The 19,158-nt window shown below is 53.6% G+C and overlaps 3 protein-coding genes across 4 annotated transcripts; 2 read left to right on the top strand and 1 right to left on the bottom strand.

The window, feature by feature from the left end:
* Positions 1-5,444: 5,444 nt before the first annotated feature.
* MFRP (membrane frizzled-related protein) lies at positions 5,445-10,923 on the top strand. The gene is given in 14 exon segments (XM_033121771.1): positions 5,445-5,686; positions 5,812-5,845; positions 5,848-5,910; positions 6,023-6,136; positions 6,266-6,427; positions 6,546-6,759; positions 7,157-7,287; positions 7,443-7,568; positions 7,797-7,873; positions 8,256-8,404; positions 9,118-9,248; positions 9,393-9,524; positions 10,087-10,214; positions 10,300-10,923. Coding segments are annotated over 14 exon segments (1,740 nt in total). The 5' UTR covers positions 5,445-5,632; the 3' UTR covers positions 10,525-10,923.
* A 224-nt stretch (positions 10,924-11,147) lies between these two features.
* C1QTNF5 (C1q and TNF related 5) lies at positions 11,148-13,242 on the top strand. 2 transcript variants are annotated; one of them, XM_033121773.1, is made up of 3 exons: positions 11,148-11,300; positions 11,711-11,967; positions 12,359-13,242. In XM_033121773.1, the coding sequence occupies exons 2-3, from the start codon at positions 11,754-11,756 to the stop codon at positions 12,874-12,876; spliced, it is 732 nt and encodes a 243-aa protein (XP_032977664.1). In that variant the 5' UTR covers positions 11,148-11,300; positions 11,711-11,753; the 3' UTR covers positions 12,877-13,242. The 2 variants fall into 2 exon arrangements, with proteins under 2 accessions (XP_032977664.1, XP_032977663.1); XM_033121772.1 differs by having other exon boundaries at positions 11,287-11,431.
* A 1,666-nt stretch (positions 13,243-14,908) lies between these two features.
* Positions 14,909-17,439, bottom strand: RNF26 (ring finger protein 26). The gene has a single exon (XM_033121254.1). It carries the CDS (start codon positions 17,137-17,139, stop codon positions 15,826-15,828), a length of 1,314 nt encoding a protein of 437 aa, XP_032977145.1. The 5' UTR covers positions 17,140-17,439; the 3' UTR covers positions 14,909-15,825.
* Positions 17,440-19,158: the final 1,719 nt, after the last annotated feature.

The raw sequence follows: 19,158 nt of genomic DNA, 5'->3' as shown, positions 1-19,158 counted from the left end.
TTTGGGAGGGTTTGAACCCAGGAAGAACTAGCATGTTAGTGGCCAAACATTTTACTGCTTCAACCAGATTGTAAATTTCAAGTTCTGGGGGGGAAATTACCCACACTTTATACTTTTCTATAGAAAAGCTGAAATAGTACATATTTTGAACACTGTATTCATCTGGATTCACCGATAAACATCAGTATTTTAAGTGCCACATTTGTTTGTATATTCTTTATTCTTTTGAGCAAAACATTTAGGGGTAAGGTGTCATATCACCATTTCTCAATATCTCAGTGTCATGCAGGGTCTCAGCTCCTGCTCCCCACATAAGAACGCAGGTTATGGTGAGGCCAAAAAGAAACACCCACAGAGCCATAGATAGGGGATTCATACCACTATATTCTTGCTGGCAGCTGGGTTGGAGACACAGGGAGCAAACATCCGCCAGTACCCCAACAAGGGGTCTTCCTGCACCCCCGGCTCGCTGGCAGCTGGGCAAGACACAAACAGGAAGTAGGATCCACACGATCTGCCTTCCGCTTTTCTTCCTGCCAACCTACCAACCAATGCAGCCGCTGCAGTTATATCAGTGCCTAATTGGCTAACTGGTTACAGCTGATAGCCGACCAGTCACAGCTGATGGCCATCTACTACCCGAGCCAGCACCTTTCCACATGAGGCCGAGAGCCTGGAAACTGCTCTCTGGGACTCTGTCCCCACACTCAGCATGCATCTCAGGAGAATAAGGGCACTCTCCAAAATATATAAACTGTCTTCACACCTAAGAAATTTAGCATATCTAATAGACATTTCTTGAAATGTACTGTGCTTTTTAACTGATGGTATGAGCACTCTGGTGGTTCTCTGTTGACACGGGTTCCTTACAGAACTATGACGAACTAAAACAGACCTCCAGCAGAGGCTGAATACAGCAAATTTTGCTCTTAGAGCAGAGTGGTCATAGTACTGTGGAATGATCAAAGCTTGCTTCTTGATAAATTGAGCAAAAAGATCTCAACTTACCCCTCTAACACCTAGAAACAGCTTTCTTTACATTAAAGGTTTTGTTCTCTAAAGTGTTTTTTTTTAATACATCGACAAATTTAACCCCTGAAAGAGATTGTCTCTTTGGGGCACTTGGGTAGTTGTCTCCTTTGGTTTTATCCTAATTCTTAGTATTGTTCAGATTTTCCGTTTCTGCCACTGATCTTAGAATGTGGGAAGCTGAAGTCTCTACTAGCTGAGCTTACAGTATTTTGTCAGAACTTTTCCAAATTGCCATCCCTGCTCAACACTGAAAAATCAACGCCTCTATTCCATCCTTGCTGAGGCAGCAGCACCTGCTGTTAGTTAGACTCACCTAATGGGGTGAGACAGTAGTGGGGCATTTTTTCTGGGCATTTTCCAAGAGTGGAAAAGAGAGATTGAAAACAGTGACTCAACTCAAACTCGGGCATTTCTTCCTGGCCTGCCCTGGAAGTGGCTCAGCACAGGTTAAGATTTTAAATGCTGATGATCGCCCCTAAACCACAGGTGAATAGGATCACCTACAAAATGGAAGCATTAGGCTTAGAGCAAAGTGGACAAGTGAGCCCAAATCAATATATATAGCAGTGAGTTGTTATACCTCTCCTTTGACTAGTTTTTCACTAGAGGTATGTCATGCAGGGTGACACGCGGGGGTAAAACTTGAGCAACCTTTGGGCGCCAGAGACGTTGCTGCCGGCAACCCAGCTGTGACTGAGTTCACATCCTACACCCCTAACACTTCCACTGAGTTGCAGGAGCTGGAGAGGCAGTACTGACAGCGTCCTGGGCTTGGCTGCTACGTTTATGGGAGGAGGGAGCAGACATTCTCTGCTCCCCAGGCGAGATGGAAAAGCTAGCCTTCGTGACAGTGCATCCGTCCCTGCGACAAAGGTTACAGAACTGCCATAGGTTGGCCCACGACCAGAGCAACCACACTCTAATGGAGTGGCTCACTGCTGCGGTACGCACAGTATGGGGACAGGCTGGTGAGCTACCAGACACTGTGAGTCAATGGCAGTCATACACGGAACTTACTCAAATCATCCGTGAAATGGGTATGAGACATGCTATTCTCAACCCTAATATGCGGGGGCCGGATGACGAGCGTTTTACAGCCAGCATGAGAGATCTTGTTATGGATACTGCCCCTGCAAGTGCTTTTGGATCCTTGGTCACCATTCTTACGCCCTATGTGGGGCGGTGGATCCATGAAGTTACAATTACCATGGCCGCCCTGGGGGATGTTGAAAGCCGAGGCAAAGGAAGATAAGATAGGAGGTCTGAGCAGTCGAGACCTGGAAGCCCAAATCAAAAGTAAAGGGGCGAGGTCACGGGCCTCAGAGAGTAACACGCACACAGGAATGGCGTGATTTCGTGGCAGCAGGGATTGATCGGGGAAAAATAGACCGACAACCCAATGCACTCTTGTTGGAACTTTGGAAACAGTTGCGTCCGGAACAGCAATTCCGGAGAAGCCTAAAGGAGAAGGGAACAGCAGGTGGTAGGTCGTGTGGATCCAACCTCCAGTGAGACTATAGCGGTATGACTCCCCTATCTGTGGCTCAGTGGGTGTTCCTGTTTGGCATAGCCATATCCTGCGTTCTTATGTGGGGAGCGGGACTAGAAGCCCCGCAGGCCGCCCCACAGGACAAATGGCGCAGTGAGCAGGGTCTCCTGCATGACAAATGGCGGAGCGAGCAGGGTCAACCACATGACAGACCCCCAACTATTCTACAAGGTTTATAGAAAAAACATGGGAAATGGCAAGGAAAGGAAGTGGGGGAAAAAAGACAAAATATTGAAAACCAGGAATCCAACAGACCCAACTCTGAAAACCAGCCCCACTCCTTGCCAGCTGTATGAATTTGGGCCTCCATTACATATGGAAAATGGGAGCAAAAACACCTCCCTGACTTTGCCCCCAAGGGCTGTTATGAAGGTCAAATGAGACCATGGGCTGAGAGATCTGCATTCTGTTTCTCTTATTGTCGTTATACCTGCACCACTCTCCCATTCTGACCTGGTCCCACACAGGGTGGCTTACCTTCTTTCCGCCAAAACATTTTCATAAAGCAGCCAATTGCAAGGGTATGTGTGCCAGTAGAGCCACAGGTGTAGTAGAGGATGGCCATGGGCAACAGCAAAGCCAGAGAGAAGGTTCCTACTCTCTTGACCTCCCCCTTGCCTGCTTTCCACTGTCTTCGCACAAATAGGGACTGTTTTAAGACTTAGCTCTGACCAAGCCAGTCCATGCTTAAATAGCATTCAACCCAGCCTTCTGAGGCCCACAGTGCTAAGCCTCCCCTCCTTTCTGGAATTCCATACCCAACCCCCAAGTTCTGCCTGTTAAAACATCTTTCAACCCTCAAACTTTAGGTTAAATGTCCACCTCTTCAGGAAGTCCCCCTGGTGACCCCCATCAGAGGTAGTCACTTGCTACTTCCGCTTACCCAGCATTTGATCTCTGGCCTTCTCACCTGCCTTCATGTCTGTCCCCTAAACCAGCAATTCTCAGGGAGCCCCTTTAAAATGACTGAGAACCCCAAAGAACTTTTATTTATATGGGTTATATCTATCAATATTTACCATATTAAAATTAGAACTGAAAGGAATTAGATTTTTTTTAAATAACAAATTTCAAAATAACAGTAAAACCCTTTACAAGCTAAGATAAATAACATTTGTTACTTTTTAAAACACTAAGTTTCCCAAATCAAAAAGAACTTAATGGGTGGCTGGTTGGCTCAATGGTTGGAGCGTGGCGCTCATAACACCAAGGTCTCCGATTCGATTCCCACAGGAGCCAGTGAGCTGCGCCCTCCAGAAGCAGGTTGAAAAAACAATGTCTTGACTTGGAGCTGAGATGCGCCCCACACAGCTGGATTGAAGGCCGCAGCTTGATGTGGAGCCGATGGGTCCTGGAAAAACACAGTGTTCCCCAATATTTCCCAATAAAAATTTTTTAAAAATTAGTAAGAAGCGTAGTATTGTTTTACATTTTTGCAAATCTCGTTAACTCCTGGCTGTTCTCATCTTCTTCTGCATGCACACATCATGCAGCCTCTGGAAAACTGCACTGTATACTCATGAATAAAAGTAAAAATAATGTCAGTGTTGTTACGGAAATACTTTTGACCTATCAAACCCTCTAAATGCAGTCCACATCCAAGGATCCAAGAAAAGGCTTGCCCCTTAGACAAAAGCAGCCCAAAGCCTGCAGGGGTGGGGGGAATCTCCTCAGTGTGAGGATAACTGCCTTAGGATCACAGAATTTGTTCCTTTGTTTCTTCTCTACCCACTAGCCTCCCCACGTTTTTCCTCCTTTGTGCCTTGGCTCCAGTGCCTCCAGTGTAGGATGAAAGAGGGGTGTCATAGAAAACGTGCACTTTTGATTTACCCAGTCCTATGTTCAGCTCTTGTCTCTGTATCTTGGGGAAGTTGTGTGACCAGCTGTGTGACCTTGGGGAAGTTACTTAATCTCTCAGAGCCTTAGTACCATCATTTGAAAAATGGTTATGCTACCTCATAGAGTGACTAAAGGAGAGAAACTGCATGTAAGACCTCTCACCCAGGGTCTGACACATAACATTCTACAAATAGCAGCCAGAAATGTTGCACTGCTCCCCACCTCCTGCCCTACCCAACTCTCAACCTGAGCATGGCTAACACAAAACAGATTAACCATCCCTTTCCTTTCTCCCCAAGGACAGCTGGGCCAGGCTGGGAATTTCCAAGAGAACTTCACTGACGGAGAAAGAGACATGAAGTGATCTTGTTTGCAGTAGGCTTCCTATCCTGCAATAGCAGATGGCACCAACTGCCAGACTCCACAGCCCGGCCGAGGGCCCCACCCTGGCCAACCCTACCCAAGGCCTTGGGCACATTCTCCTTCTCCTCTGTCCTTTCTCCTGCAGGCTGAGGGGCCCCAGAAAGAGACAGCCAACCCCTCAAGCTCCCCTTCTCACGTAGCACAGATATAAGCACCCATGCACACCATGTTCCTCCTATAATAGCTTATCTCCTTGTCCTTGTCACACAGGTGCTTTAACAGGGGCCTCCCACAGACCCAGGCTTGGGTAATGCCCCAATCACCCTGATGATAAGGCGGGGCGGGCAGCTGCTTTTGTACAGGGCCCTTAGGACTCATAGCCCTTGGAGCTGCCAAACCCTTATACCCCTCCTGCCTGCGAAGCAGCCCCATTGTCCTTCTTCCCTCCTAGCACCCCTCAGATGCTCACTCAATACTCCCTTGGTCACACACACACCCCCACACAGCACTTTCCTCTGCGAGGTGTTCTCAGCCACTGCCTGTGCCTTTAAGGACTGCTGCCCTGTGCCAGGGTCTTGACCTCAGCATCCTCAGCTGAGTTGGATTAAGGGAACATTTCATGCCTTTGCAAATTCCTTCTGGCTGCTGTCCCTCCCCTACACAGAGACGGAGTAGCCAGTAGCCCAAACCAGTCTCCTAAGGGTGGCCTGAGAGTTGGTCTAGCCTGACAGCCCATTACCTCAGGAAGCAGAGGCTGCCCTTTTGATAGGGGCTTTGGGGTCAGAGAGTGGGACCTTGGGGCCTTGGGCTGTCACAAGGACTCCAAAAAGCCACACAGAGCCTTGAGCCATGAAGGACTGCTCAGATATCATCCTGTGTGTGGAGGAGACAGAGCTGAGCAAGGTAAGGGTCACACAGAACCACTCTCCCAAAACCTAGCTGCCTTCCTAGGGCTGGCAGTGCCCAGTGTGCACATCTGCCAGGCAGTGCTGCCACTTGCGCTCAGCCCTCAAGTCTCTCCCTTTCAGACTTTCTGCAATCCTGCTTTCCAGCCTGAATCGGGGTCACATGCCCTCCACCAGCCTTCTGGGAGGAGGCCAGCTGCAGCATCCGCGCCCCCTGGCATGGTAACCCTCTCAGGGGGTAATCTGGGGGTAGGACTGAGAGGCCCAGGAGCTAAGGACACTGAGGGATACCTTAGGAAAGTTGGCTTTCAAAATCCCACCCACCTGTCCTCAGATCAGCGTCGCCGAGTGCTGCAGCCAGACTGCCATTTCTCCTGGTTATGTGTCCTCCTGCTGGCCAGCCTGCTGCTCCTACTGCTGGGGCTGCTGGTGGCCATCACCCTGACCCGTAAGTACCCAGGCCCTGCTTGGGAGAGGGCTTTAAAATGACACTCCCTGAATTATGCTACTGTTTCCCCTCTCCGCCCCCCTTTCGCCCCCGCCAGCATCCAGCTCCTCTGAATCTTTCTGCCTCCAGAGTTGCAGGCTGCACACCCTCCTGGGGCCTCCTATCATCCACTCTCTGCCCGAGACCTCACCACCACTAGCACCACCTCTACCACCACCACCACCACCTCTCAGGCAACTAGGACCCCTAAAGGGCAGCAGGAGGTGGGCATGAGCCCCACACTTCAGTCCAGTGAGTATTAAGGGCAGACCTTCCCGAAGAAGGGCCCAAGATGGCAAGGGGGGTGGGGCCAGGAGAAAAAACTGACTCTCTCCTTTTGTCCTCTGAACTCTAACCTCCATCTCTGAAGCCTGTGGGGGCATCCTTCCTGGACCAAGGGGCTTCTTCAGCAGCCCCAACTACCCAGACCCTTACCCACCCAATGTTCACTGCATGTGGCACATCAAAGTAGCCACAGACCACACAATACAGCTCAAGGTTGAAACTCTCAGCATGGAGAGTGTGGCCTCCTGTCTTTTCGATCGCTTGGAAATCTCCCCTGAGCCTGAAGGTCCCCTTCTCAGGTGGGTCCCTCTTCCTCCCCGTCCTGAACCACTGTCCGGAGGGCAGAGCCAGGAAGCTGCACTGTAAAGGCTTGACTACGAGGAAATTGAGATACTTGCCCAGCTCTGGGCCCAGCTCTGCCACCACTTTGCTGTATGACCTTGGGAAATTCACGCCCCCTCTCTGAACATGGTTTCCAAATCTGTAAAATGGAGCCCCTACCTCCTTTCCCATAAATTATTGCTGTAAGGATGGATGTGCAAGTGCTAGTAAGCTCAGAACTCCCTGGGAAATGAAAGGACCCTTTTTGACAACATTGTCACAAGTTCAGGGCTGGAAGAAAGAGGACGGTAGGGCCCAGGCAGGGGCAGGCCCCATGTTCTGAGCCTCCATCACCCCCAACCTGGCTTCTTGCAGAGTATGTGGGAGGGTGCCTCCCCCCACACTCAATACGAATGCCAGCCACCTCCAGGTGGCCTTCGTCTCTGACAGCAGTGTGGAAGGATTTGGTTTCCATGCCTGGTACCAGGCTGTGGCTCCTGGGAATGGTGAGTGCTTCTCCTTACCCTCTCACCCCCACCCCTAGGTCCCAGCTACCTGTCAGTGGTCTACTTCCCTCCCCTCCAGCCACTCCCAGCACTGTCAAAAGGGGTGGAGACTCTGGCATTTCTGAATCCAACCTCACCCTCTCCCCACCTCTCAGGGAGCTGTGCCCATGATGAATTCCCCTGTGACCAGCTCATCTGCCTACTACCTGACTCAGTGTGTGATGGTTTTACCAACTGTGCTGACGGCAGTGACGAGACCAACTGCAGTGCCCAGTTCTCAGGTATGGGCCCCACCAGCCTCTGGGCCGGTGCTGTCTTCAGACATCTGATCCAGGTTCAGGCTGGGCTCCCCAGCTCTGGCCCAGCCCCAAACCTGGCTGGTCATTCTTCTGGCCCAGAACTTGTTTCCCCATGGACATGGCCAAAACTCTACTCTGCACTCACTGCTCGCCCTGTTGGGCAAAGGCACAGTCCCTGGCCAACTCATGAGCCCCACCTCCTCTCTACAGGATGTGGAGGAAACCTGACTGGGCTCCAGGGCACTTTCTCTGCTCCGAGCTACCTGCAGGAGTATCCTCACCAACAAGTAAGCCAGCACTCCTTGGAGAAGGGTAGTGTAGCACTCATGGGCATACCTGAGCACCTGGTTAGTGTGACTGGGAACAGCAAGGTAGAGACTGCCTTGTACTTGGGACTGTCAGAGATCAAGCAGACAGGAAGGGCACATTATTAAGGGCCTACCACATACTCACATGTTCCCGTGCTCGGTAAACTTATCTGAGACCAGACAAATTAAAAGACCCTCCATTTCTGAAAAAGCACCTATGACGAGAGCTAGGTGAGCTGGCAGTGCCCACCCACTCCCTGCCTAACCTGTAGCAGGGAGGAAGCCCTTCTGGTGCTCAGCCTGGATGCCCAAATTGGGACAGAAGGAACCTGTGAATTACGCCATCTGTGCCCTCCCCCAGCTTTGCACCTGGCATATCTCAGTGCCCGCTGGACATGGCATAGAACTACAGTTCCACAACTTCAGCCTGGAAGCTCAGGATGAGTGCAAGTTTGACTATGTGGAGGTGTATGAGACCAGCAACTCAGGAGCCCTCGGCCTCCTGGGCAGGTATTGGCAGACCCAGGGGAGGAGCTAAGGATCAACTCCAACCTCCACAGTCTTACAGTAACAGCTTCGTACAAATTAGCCCAACTTATTCCCTTGCTTCATTGTGTTTGACTACTCCAAGTCAAAGGGCTCTTCAATGTCACCCTAAAAAAGGCTTGTCCTGGGGCGGCCAGTTAGCTCAGTTGGTGAGCGCGGTGCTCTTAACAACAAGGTTGCCGGTTCCATTCCCGCATGGGCCACTGTGAGCTGCGCCCTCCACAACTAGACTGAAACAACTACTTGACTTGGAGCTGATGGGTCCTGGAAAAACACACTTAAATAAATGAAAGTGGTTTTTTTTGTTTTTTTGTTTTTTTTTAAAAAAGGCTTGTCCTTTCTCACCTCAAAGCCTTTGCTCCTTATGTGGCCCTTTCCTAGTCCCCTCCCTCTTCCAGTTTTCCCACCTGCAGATCCGTTTCCACTCCCCTCAGGAACACTCACTGATTTTTCCCATCTCTAAGTGGCTCCAGTTCAAGCAGTTTGTTTACCACCTTGTCAACTGAATATGTGTGTCTTCCTCACCAGCACCTAATTTTCATGACTCAGCACCTGTGCCTCCCATCTCCTCTGGCAAGGCCCAGAGCACCCAGCTCCGAGTGAGGCCTAGGTGCGGACTCAGTGCACCGGGCCAGCAGAGGAGCCCTGTGCCCAGGACTGCGCTCTGCTTTGGGCAGGTTCTGCGGAGCAGAGCTGCCCCCTCCCCTCATCTCCTTACACCGCCGTCTGGCTGTGCTCTTCAGGACAGATCATGGCTTCAGCAGCGGGGGCTTCTCAGCCACCTACCAGGCACTCAACACCACAGAGAGTAGGTGCCCTTGGGCGAGTTGGTGTGTGCAGTAGAGGCATCCCCAGGAAACGGGAAAAGGCTCTGGACCCTGGTCACAGCACTGTGAAGGCAGTGGGGAGACAGGCATATTCCTGGGCACTGCCATTCCCCCTGTGTCTACAGACCCCTGTGGGCCCAGAGAGTCCTCCTGCAAGAATGGAGGGTGTAAGAGTCTGCAGTGGATGTGTGACACACGGAGAGACTGCACAGAGAGCAGTGACAACAAATGCAGCAGCCCCTTGTTTCCACTTCCAGGTGAGAAGCCTGCCCCAGGGCTCCACGGGCAGGGCCTAGCAGACCTGAGCTTCATAACCCTTCATAACACTTCATAACCCTGAGGAAGGGGGTTCGCTATCTTGACTCTTTACAGAGTCCTGATGGTGGCAATGGTACTTAGTGTCACCCCCCCCCCCAAAGTAAATGGGAATCTGGGAATCCAAAGTTGACCTTTCAACTCCAGCCGTGCCACAAAGAGTGTGGAGGGAGGGAGAGAGAGAACTCCTCTCCACAGCCTACTTCAAAGATGAACATAAGAGCAGGGGAGTTCCTTCTAGATGCTGAGTGGTCTCTGCCAATGCTGGTGCCTCTTCTTCCTGAGATCAAAGAGGTGCCTGAATGACGCCCAGGGCTGGCCAATGATGCTTAGAGCAGACTCTTGAGGATAAAGAATCCTTGATATGTATAAAGCGTCTCTCTAGTTTATCTCCTTTGATTCTCACAACCCCCTTCTGATCCATATAGAATGAATAGGTGACTTGCCTCTGTTCCCTAGCCAGCGAGTGGTCTCCATAGTGACCCTCCTCTCCCATCCCTGCAGAGCTGGCCTGTGAGCCTGTCCAAGTGCAGATGTGCATCGGGCTGAGCTACAACACCACGGCCTTCCCAAACATCTGGGTGGGCATGGCCACCCAGGAGGAAGTGGTGGAGGTCCTCAGAGGTTACAAGGTGGTCTGAGCAGAGATAAGGAGGGATCCCCAGGAAAGGGAGGGAGCCTGGGAGTGGGTGCCTGAGGGATGATTTCCTTCTACAGAGCCTGACAAGTCTGCCCTGCTATCAGAATTTCCGGAGGCTCCTCTGTGGGCTGCTGGTGCCCCACTGCACCCCACTAGGCAGTGTCCTTCCTCCTTGCCGCTCTGTCTGCCAGGACGCAGAGCACCAGTGCCAGTCTGGCTTGGCATTCCTGGGTACTGCTTGGCCCTTCAATTGCAACAGGCTGCCTGAGGCAGCTGGTCTGGAGGCTTGTGCCCAGCCCTGATCTTGAAGTGGACACCTGCCCTCCGCCTGCCCATCCTCCTTTGTCTGTCAGGGCAGGCAGGCAGGTAGACAAAGGAAGGGGGACCAGCATGGGATTCTGCCCATCCTCTCCGAGGCCTCCCAGGAGGGGAGGAGAAGTCCTCACTGGGACAATGAGACCCTCCCACTCTCCCAGCTCCTTCCATGTCCCTTTACTAGCACCAGCTGCCACAAGCAGCAGGCCTGACTCCACGCAGTGCCATTAGCAGTCTAAACTACTTCCCACCCAAGCCTCTGACCCCCGTTTCCTATCTTCTGCTTTCCCACGCTCCATCTGCTTTTCCAGGTTCTCTATTAACCGCCTTCTGACTTTTTCATTTATTCAAGAAAACGTATTGAGTACCTGGTAATGTGGCAGGCCCTGTTCTAAGTCCTGGGAATCTGGGAATTCAGTTGTCTATCGGCCTCTGAGAACTCTCCATCCTCAGTTCTCAGCTTTTATTCCCTTGACTGGAGTCTTGTCCTTGGTCTCTTTGTCACTGCACTATCTCTCCTTCCAACTCCTTTGAGGAGTAGGTGCCCTGAGTGGCTGTCTCACGGTTCTGCCTCTGTGTCCAGCTCAAGTCTCTCTACCCCTCCTTTCTCCCACCAAAGTTTGGCCGGCTGCCGGGAACACCACGAGTTATTTCCCTGCTATTTCCCGGCCCAGAGCTCTTGGCCCCTGAACAACTGGTTTCCTCTTGGAGTCTGGGAGGAGCTGAGCAGAGCCGGCAGAGAGTGAACCAGGACCGGGGAATGGTGAGGGCAGGGGGCTCCTAGCTGGAGAGAAGCGCAGGGGCAGGAGCAGGGGTCAGCTGGAGGATCCGCAGTAGCAAGAGCCCAGACGGAGGCCATAGAGCGAGCGAGCCTCCTCGGGCGCCGGGAGGGGGGTGAGTCTGGTTGGGGGGAATGAGAATGGGGGAGGGGACTGTGGGAAAGACTGGGCACGGGCCGGGATGGTGGGGGAGGGAAGGGGCTGGCTTCTCCCTTCCTCCTCAGCTGTGCTCCCAGGATTCTCGGGTCTAGGGGCGCCCCTTCTAAGTCCCCTCGCGGCCGCTCAGTTCCCGGGGTGTGGCAGTGGGATGGGGACCGACTCGGCCGCGCTGGGGTAGTAAGCGGGGCAGGTCCCAGGATTCTGGGACCCGACTCCTGTCCTGCCTGGCCCACAGACTACGAGAGGACCCCGGTATTCGGGCTCCCTGTGCCAGCGCCATGAGGCCTCTCCTCGCCCTGCTGCTCCTGGGCCTGGCGGTCGGCTCACCTCCACTGGACGACAACAAGATCCCCAGCCTGTGCCCGGGGCAGCCCGGCCTCCCAGGCACGCCAGGCCACCACGGCAGCCAGGGCTTGCCAGGTCGTGACGGCCGCGACGGCCGAGACGGCGCGCCCGGGGCTCCCGGAGAGAAGGGCGAGGGCGGGAAGCCCGGTAAGAAGGCCACAAGGAGGTCGGAGCTGGCGCGGTCCCTGCTCCAGCTCTGTGGGGCCCGAGAGCCCAGGGCTCGAAATCCCACCAGGGGGCGCCGCTCCCGTACCGCCCATTCCCACTCTGCCCTGGGACGGGACAGGAGAGAGTGACTCAGCCCGCGGGGTCAGAACTCCTGGGACCCTTTTTGACCAGCCTGTCAGATGTGCCCCAACCCTGCAGGACGCGGGAAAGGGGTGGGAGGCCCCGGTGCTCAGGGCGGCACCAGCCGGGGAGGTGGCGACTGGGGAGTTGAGAGAGGACGGGGAGGCTGCTTAGAGTCGCCCTCTGCGCACCCCACTGCGAGAGAACAGGGCGCTACACTCACCCAAACCATTCTCCTTACCCCCCGCAGGACTACCGGGGCCCCGTGGGGAGCCCGGGCCGCGAGGAGAGGCGGGCCCGGTGGGGGCGACCGGGCCTGCGGGGGAGTGCTCCGTGCCTCCGCGCTCCGCCTTCAGTGCCAAGCGCTCGGAGAGTAGGGTGCCTCCGCCGTCGGACGCGCCCCTACCCTTCGACCGGGTGCTGGTGAACGAGCAGGGTCATTACGACGCCGCCACCGGCAAGTTCACCTGCCAGGTGCCAGGAGTCTACTACTTCGCGGTCCACGCCACTGTCTACCGGGCTAGCCTGCAGTTTGATCTGGTCAAGAACGGCGAGTCCATCGCCTCTTTCTTCCAGTTTTTTGGGGGGTGGCCCAAGCCAGCCTCGCTCTCTGGAGGCACCATGGTGAGGCTGGAGCCCGAGGACCAGGTGTGGGTGCAGGTGGGCGTGGGTGATTACATCGGCATCTATGCCAGCATCAAGACGGACAGCACCTTCTCCGGATTTCTGGTATATTCTGATTGGCACAGCTCCCCTGTCTTCGCTTGATGCCCACTGGAAAGTGAGCGCATGCTCTCTCACTCCTAGGAGAGGAGGGTGTGACACTGATAGCCACATCATCCAGGAAGGCTGGCCCCCCTGGAATGCTGTGAATGACTATGGAGGGAGGCTGGGGGCCTGTCTGTCCTGCTGCTGGCGGGGAGTGGGGACAGAGGTTGTCTGAGATAAGGGCACTGGTTGGATTTATTCCCAAGACCAAAGGAGTGTGTTGTGCGGCCAGGTGTAGGCCCTCTGACCCACGACATCAAGGTGGGGTGCCCTCTTTCTGGTCCTCTGTTTCTCTGAGTCTTCCCTTTTCCCTCCTGCTCCTTGGCCCTTTTCTTAGAAATCATTCAATAAATCTTAAAAACCCTCCTCCTGGCTCAGCCTTTCTTCCTGAGTGGTGGGGATGCCCTGATTCTGAAGATGGGGGGAGGGGAAAGGGAGAAGATGGGAGGAAGAGAAGGGAGGGCTCTTGGGGTGGATGAGCTAAGGAGCAAGAGATACAGGAAGCAGCCCCAGATAAATGAGAGGCTGCTCCACGGAGCTGTCCCTCAGTTGGGTAGGTTGTTAACCAGACTGCCTGATTGAGGAGGGTGCCCTCCTGCTTTGGGGCTCTGGCCACCTTTTTCTAACTCAAAGGTATCATATGAACTGGGTAGGGACTACCTTTACCACACATACCCCTGCCCTGATCAACAAAAAGGAGCCAGGGTTTTTCGTCAATGACTGCCCTGGCTGCTTGCTTGGTTCCTGGATGACTAGAAAGCTGTTTTTCTATCCCCAAGCCAGAGGAGTGGAGTGTCCCTGGGTGTCTAGAGATAAGTCGTTTCTGAGATGACCACAAGAGGGTGCCCCAGCTCCAGAATGCAGCAATGACCCTGGAGAGCCAGGGTAGTCAATGCGCTCTTGACTGCTAAGGGTGGTTAGAGGGAGGAAGGTTAGCCGATGAAATTCCAGATGGGGGTGGAGGAAAAGGGGATCCTCTGCTCCCAGCTCAGGAAGTTTATCTTCTCTCATAAAATGTTTATTCTCACATTAAACAGAGACTGTTAGGAGCCAAGGCTCCCCTTGCTCAGCTTCCTCTCCAGGATTGGGGGAAGGAAAGAAAAAGCCCTCCCTCAGGCCTCCCAACTCCAAGGTGGATGTGGGTAACTCTCCCCTACTGTGCTGCGCCACCAAGTCTGAGGCTAGCCACAAAGCCCCTGCAAGACTCCCCTTCTCTGACCTTCAAAAGGAGATTCAAGCGTCCAGGCCCGGAGATCAAGCGTTAATGTTGCCTCCATCCCGCAACCCAGTAACTAACAAAGCAGGGCTTTCCAGGTCCACCTTAGCTCAGCCTCTCAACACAGAAGAAAGTGGAGGGGTCTCTCAGAGTTTCTTCCTGGCCTCCCTTTTTCCTCTTCCCTTCTCCGCACCCTTCCAGAAGGCTGTCCCTGGCATCATAATCCTGGATTTAATTATGGGGAAGTGTTGCCCCTCTCCTGTTGGTCCTATGAGGATAGGTCTGGGCTGGATAAGTGAGCTAGAGACAGGCCTCAGAAGTACTTCAGCTCCCAGCTCTCCTCCACTGGGTTCCACAGCCATACTCTAGCCCACCACAGCACCATTCTATGCCAAGAGACACAAAGACAAGCACCAGCTCCTCCAGGGATCAGCGAGTAGGGACTGCAGGCAGTAGGAACCCAAGTTCCCTACTGAGAAGAGTGGCACCAGAAGGAAAGCTGGGAAGTCCAACTCAAGGGATGAGAAAGTTCACACTCCTCTCTACCAGGGCTTAATTCTGGCAAAAACAGAAGATAGGGAGGGCTTTCCAAAACCCATGCACATGAGGACACAAATTGGAGGGGATGAAAGCTAATCCACCCACACCTGGCATGGGCTCTCCCCCAAGGCACAGTACTCCCACCCCATCTTCTCCCTTCCCCCACCAGGTTCCCCACAGATCACACTTGTCACTCCCGCAGGACTGGATCCTGCCGTAATGTCAGTTACCCTGACCAACTGCTCACCCTTGCAAAGATGCACACAGAGGCTGTCAGAACTATCAACAGAACTTTATTCACTGGAAACCGAGCCAGAGAGACCCCTCAGGGAACTGCACGCCCCTAGGCCCTGGCCCCTACTTTGTTTGGACCCTAGTGATGTGCACAGTCTGCCCTCACCAATGCCAGGGAGACGCAAATAGAAGGGGAATGTCATTTTGATATGGGGAGTGAAAGGGATATGAGTAGAAATCTGGTTCTCTCTCCTGAGGCTCCTAGTGGAGCTGGGGTGCCAGAGGGTACATGGTCCCAGAGCCAGGTGCAGACACCCCACCCCTCCACCCCCCAGGGGTAAACTCTTGATCCCAGCTGTTGGATCAGGTTGGGAAGGAGCCTTGTAAGATTACGACAGGGAGAAGTGTTAGTTCTGAAGGCACCTGAGATACTACCCCCAAAACCTACCAAGCGATAGTTGTGACTGAAAGTAGAGGTTCAAGATCATTCCAAGGCCCTTGAGTTGCCAAAACACTCAAATGACACTGATGTGTTGTGGCTGCACAAACTGGGGAAACAAGGGGGAGGGGGCAGGGAGAGGAGAGGACCTGCAAATCCCCAACAGAAAAACCAGAAGCAGAGACAGGGAACCCCCGAGGCTGGCATCTGGGTGGGCCCTGGCAAGCTGGAGGGGAGTCCACAGCAAACAGTCTCAGGGTCTTGCATAGCAACACTCACCACCCTCAGAATCGCAGGGACCCACTAGGTAAAGAGAAGCTGTTACCCTGTCCCCACCCAGGTCACAGTCTTCCCGAGTATCCCATTGCAATGTCCTGGGTGTATGGCTTGGGGGCTTGGAATGACAGCCATGGGGGCAGGAGGAGATTCAGGCCAGGCCCGGGTATCAAGTGTTAATGTTGTCCTAGTACAGGTGGCTGTATGGAGCATGGAGCTGGAGAGGTGGGCAGGCAGGCAGTTTTCAGAGGTAGACATTGAGGGTCTGCAGAATGCCCCTGCGGCAGAGTGGACAGTTGCGGTGGTAGATGGGATGGCGCATCAGGATTTCAGTACAGGCCTGGCACAGGCACAGGTGCCGACAAGGGAGAAGCAGCACCGTCTTGCTCTGGTCCTGGCAGATGACACACTTCTTCCGCTCCTCTTGCTCCTTCAGCAACTTCCATGGGTCTTGCCCAGCTATAGACTCCTCATTGAGCCTCTCCCGGCCCCAGGCAGCAGTCACTCTGGCCATCCTGACTTCCTCCTCTTCTGCCTCTGATCTGGGCCCTGCTTCAGGAGGAGTGTCCTGTCGCCAGGTCCTGGCTGAGGGCACCCTTCTAGGGCCACCCCGAGGGGCCCCAGGTGCCCCTGCCCTGTTTGGCCAACTCGCCAGCTGGAGGCTGCGGCTCCAGACTCTGCTCCAGACTTGGCGCCAGGCCTCCAAGCCCAGTGCTAGGCGAGACAGTCGCACAACATCCTCTCGGAGCTGGTGGTAGGATGGCCGGGCATGGAGCTGACTGAGTGCCCGTGTGGCCAGCCTCATGGTAAGGTCTGGGTGCAACACAGTCACCGTCACTGCCAGCACACAAGCCAGTAGCACCAAGCCGGTGAGACTGACAAGCACAAAGCTGGCCAGGAGGCGGGCAGCTGAGGCCAGGAGCTCCAGTGCTAGTTGGCAGGGAGTCCAGAGGAGGATGGCCATGGCCACAGCGCTGCTGGAAATGTGAGCTAGGAAAGCAGCCATAACATCTGTCATCCTCCACAGCGGCCCCATGACTGCATCCCATAGGGCCAGCACCAGGGAGAAGAGGTTCTGAGTGCCAATGAGGCAAATGTTGACCAGGCTGTTGATTACATAGGCCACCAGGCTCATAGCGATGGTACAGATGTCACAGGCCTGGCGCAGCAAAGCATGGCCATTGGAGACCACATTGAGGACGCCCCGGTGTAGTATATCCCGGCTCCTTAGTGCCCCATGAGAGGCTAGGTGTCCCAGGAGCTTTAAACTCTCCAGGCCAGAGCAACAGCTGTACAGCAGGGTACACAAGGCCTGCAAGCTCCCACAGGTGAAACGGACCAAGGCTTCGATCAAGGCCAGCAGTGAAAGCAGGACCCCGCGACCCAAGTGCAGAAGACTAGTCAGTACCGTGTGTGGCAGGTTGTAGATGAAGGCCAGGAGCCAGGCCAGGGAAGCAAGGAGGGAGGACACCAGCAGGAAGTTGAGGTCCAACACCAAGGTCAGCACGTCCAGCACTAGGCCCACACCATTCACCACCAGGTACACAGCCTCCATCATATGGCTAAGGAGGTTAGTCCAAAGGAAGTCTGGCTCCTGGTTGACGGAGGTATCAAAGTTGCCAATATTTTGGGGGGTCGGGGATTAATTTGGAAGGAAAGTGAGCAGTTTCCAACCCAGGGAGAGGATCAAGAGTCAGACAGAAGTGGGTTAGAGGGAAGTGGCGTCTCCATGGAGGGAACGGGGGCCAGGTGCTGGTCCAGCAGTCTTGGTTTTGAAGGCGGGCTGTCTGGGAGGGAAGAGGCCAAACATCTCTAAGATGGAAGTGAGCCCGGGCTGGAGGACAGACTCAGCTTTGCAGGCCTGATGGTGGCGTACCACGGCCAAGCAATGAGTCAGACCGAGAGGAGACCCGGAACGGACCGGGCCGGGGCCGGGTGGGGGCGGCGCAGGCTGGGCGCAGGCTCGCGGTCCAGCTATGCAGGTGCCCTGTCCCCGCCCGGCCCCCGTCCTCTGGACTCGCAGCGCTTTGCGCCCAAAGGGGGAGTGGGAAAGGGAGTCAACCTCAGCAAACCCCACGTACGGCCTCCTCTCCGCTGGGCGCCGCCATCTTGTGTGCGAAGGGATGGAGCCAGAGGCGTGCCGAGGGGGAGGTACGACGAACTCGGGCCAATCGGCGAGAGTCAACCGCAGGGAACATCGAGCACTCATTGGTCCATTTGAACGGCGCCCAAACTTATTTACTTTCCAAAGAAAGGGGCAGAGACAGATTGAAATCTCTGCCCTTTTGAGGCGGTGATTGGTCAGTTGACAGGCAGGGGAGGAATATGCCGCCCCCGACACGAGCAGGATTTTGCTTGGGACTAAATATGGGAGCTGTTCTTTCTCTTGATCTGTGGGAGTGGTCTATTTAGGTGCGGGTTGGCGGTCACTGTCTCTGAGCTGGGTTCCGGAATTGCACCGCCTCCGCCTCGTCCTCAGGGTTTCTTCTCATCCTCCTCTATTCTTTCATTTATTCTCTTATTTACTGAGCTCCTACAAATGAACGGGGGATACAAAAAATGTTTAAGACGGGGCCTGCTATCAAGCAGTTCATAAGGGGAAACATTTTTATAGGAGATTCCCAAGATGCTGTTCCAAACTGTTTTCTCAAGCCCCATCAGGTATTCTCAGTATCCTCAGATGTCCTTGAGAAAAGGAGGCCACAGACCAGAAATAGCTCACCCTCCTACCCCAGTCCATATTACTTTGTTTGCTTGAACACTCTAATTAGACATCTGTGGCCTGGGAGGCTCCAGGTTCCTCAAGAAATCATCCTTTTCTTTAGTATTCAAAATATATTTGAAACCCCACCCCAAATATATTGTGAAGCCTGGTGGTATTCTCTGCTAAAGCGAAGGGTACTTGGGGGCTTATCCTTCCCCTGGTCCCCACTGCTTTAATTTCTTACTTGTAGTGAACTCTTCATCTCCACTGTGGCCTGGACTCCTGAAAGTGTCTGTCCCCCTTCACCCCTCCCTGAACACTGCCTGAATCCTTCATTCCCTAATGTTCCACTTATACAAAGCTGAGGTATTGACAAGAGATGTTCTAAATTAAATTACAGCTGTGGGAAAGTGAAAGAGACAGGAATAATAAATGGCAGGCCAATTAAAGGATCATATTCCTGAATATATATGTTGGCACTTTGAATCAACCTCCAGGTGTTTATTAGCAACCACTACCGCCACTGCATATGCATATGCATGAACTTTCAGGACTGTTACCTGTAACCAATCAAAAGTAGGAACTATTTCTTCCTTACAGATGGTGCTCCTATCATAGGACTGCCCCTCTTCACCTTATCCCACCCCCCTTATCTGTAGCTAATGTAAATTCTTTCAAAACAACTTATATCTTTCTTCCCCAAAACATAATGTATAAAAGCACTCATCAGCTCCAGGACTGTGGACATGCTTATCTTTTCTACTTAACCCTGCTGCTGGTGGTTTAAACTTCATGCCCCAAGACCTGGTCCCTTCTGGCTAATAATATGGCCCATAAACTCTTTCTTTTAAAAAGGTTTCCAGCCATGGAAGT

The sequence above is a fragment of the Rhinolophus ferrumequinum genome, chromosome 11, assembly GCF_004115265.2.
Source record: "Rhinolophus ferrumequinum isolate MPI-CBG mRhiFer1 chromosome 11, mRhiFer1_v1.p, whole genome shotgun sequence".
Taxonomy (NCBI): Eukaryota; Metazoa; Chordata; class Mammalia; order Chiroptera; family Rhinolophidae; genus Rhinolophus; species Rhinolophus ferrumequinum.
This window is presented reverse-complemented; position numbering and strand designations above follow the sequence as displayed.

Bases quoted from the DNA above. Each gene is read 5' to 3' on its own strand.
- C1QTNF5 (XM_033121773.1), top strand. From the start codon at position 11,754: ATGAGGCCTCTCCTCGCCCTGCTGCTCCTGGGCCTGGCGGTCGGCTCA. The intron at 11,968-12,358 runs GTAAGAAGGCCA...TACCCCCCGCAG, and splicing joins GGGCGAGGGCGGGAAGCCCG to GACTACCGGGGCCCCGTGGG.
- RNF26 (XM_033121254.1), bottom strand. From the start codon at position 17,139: ATGATGGAGGCTGTGTACCTGGTGGTGAATGGTGTGGGCCTAGTGCTG.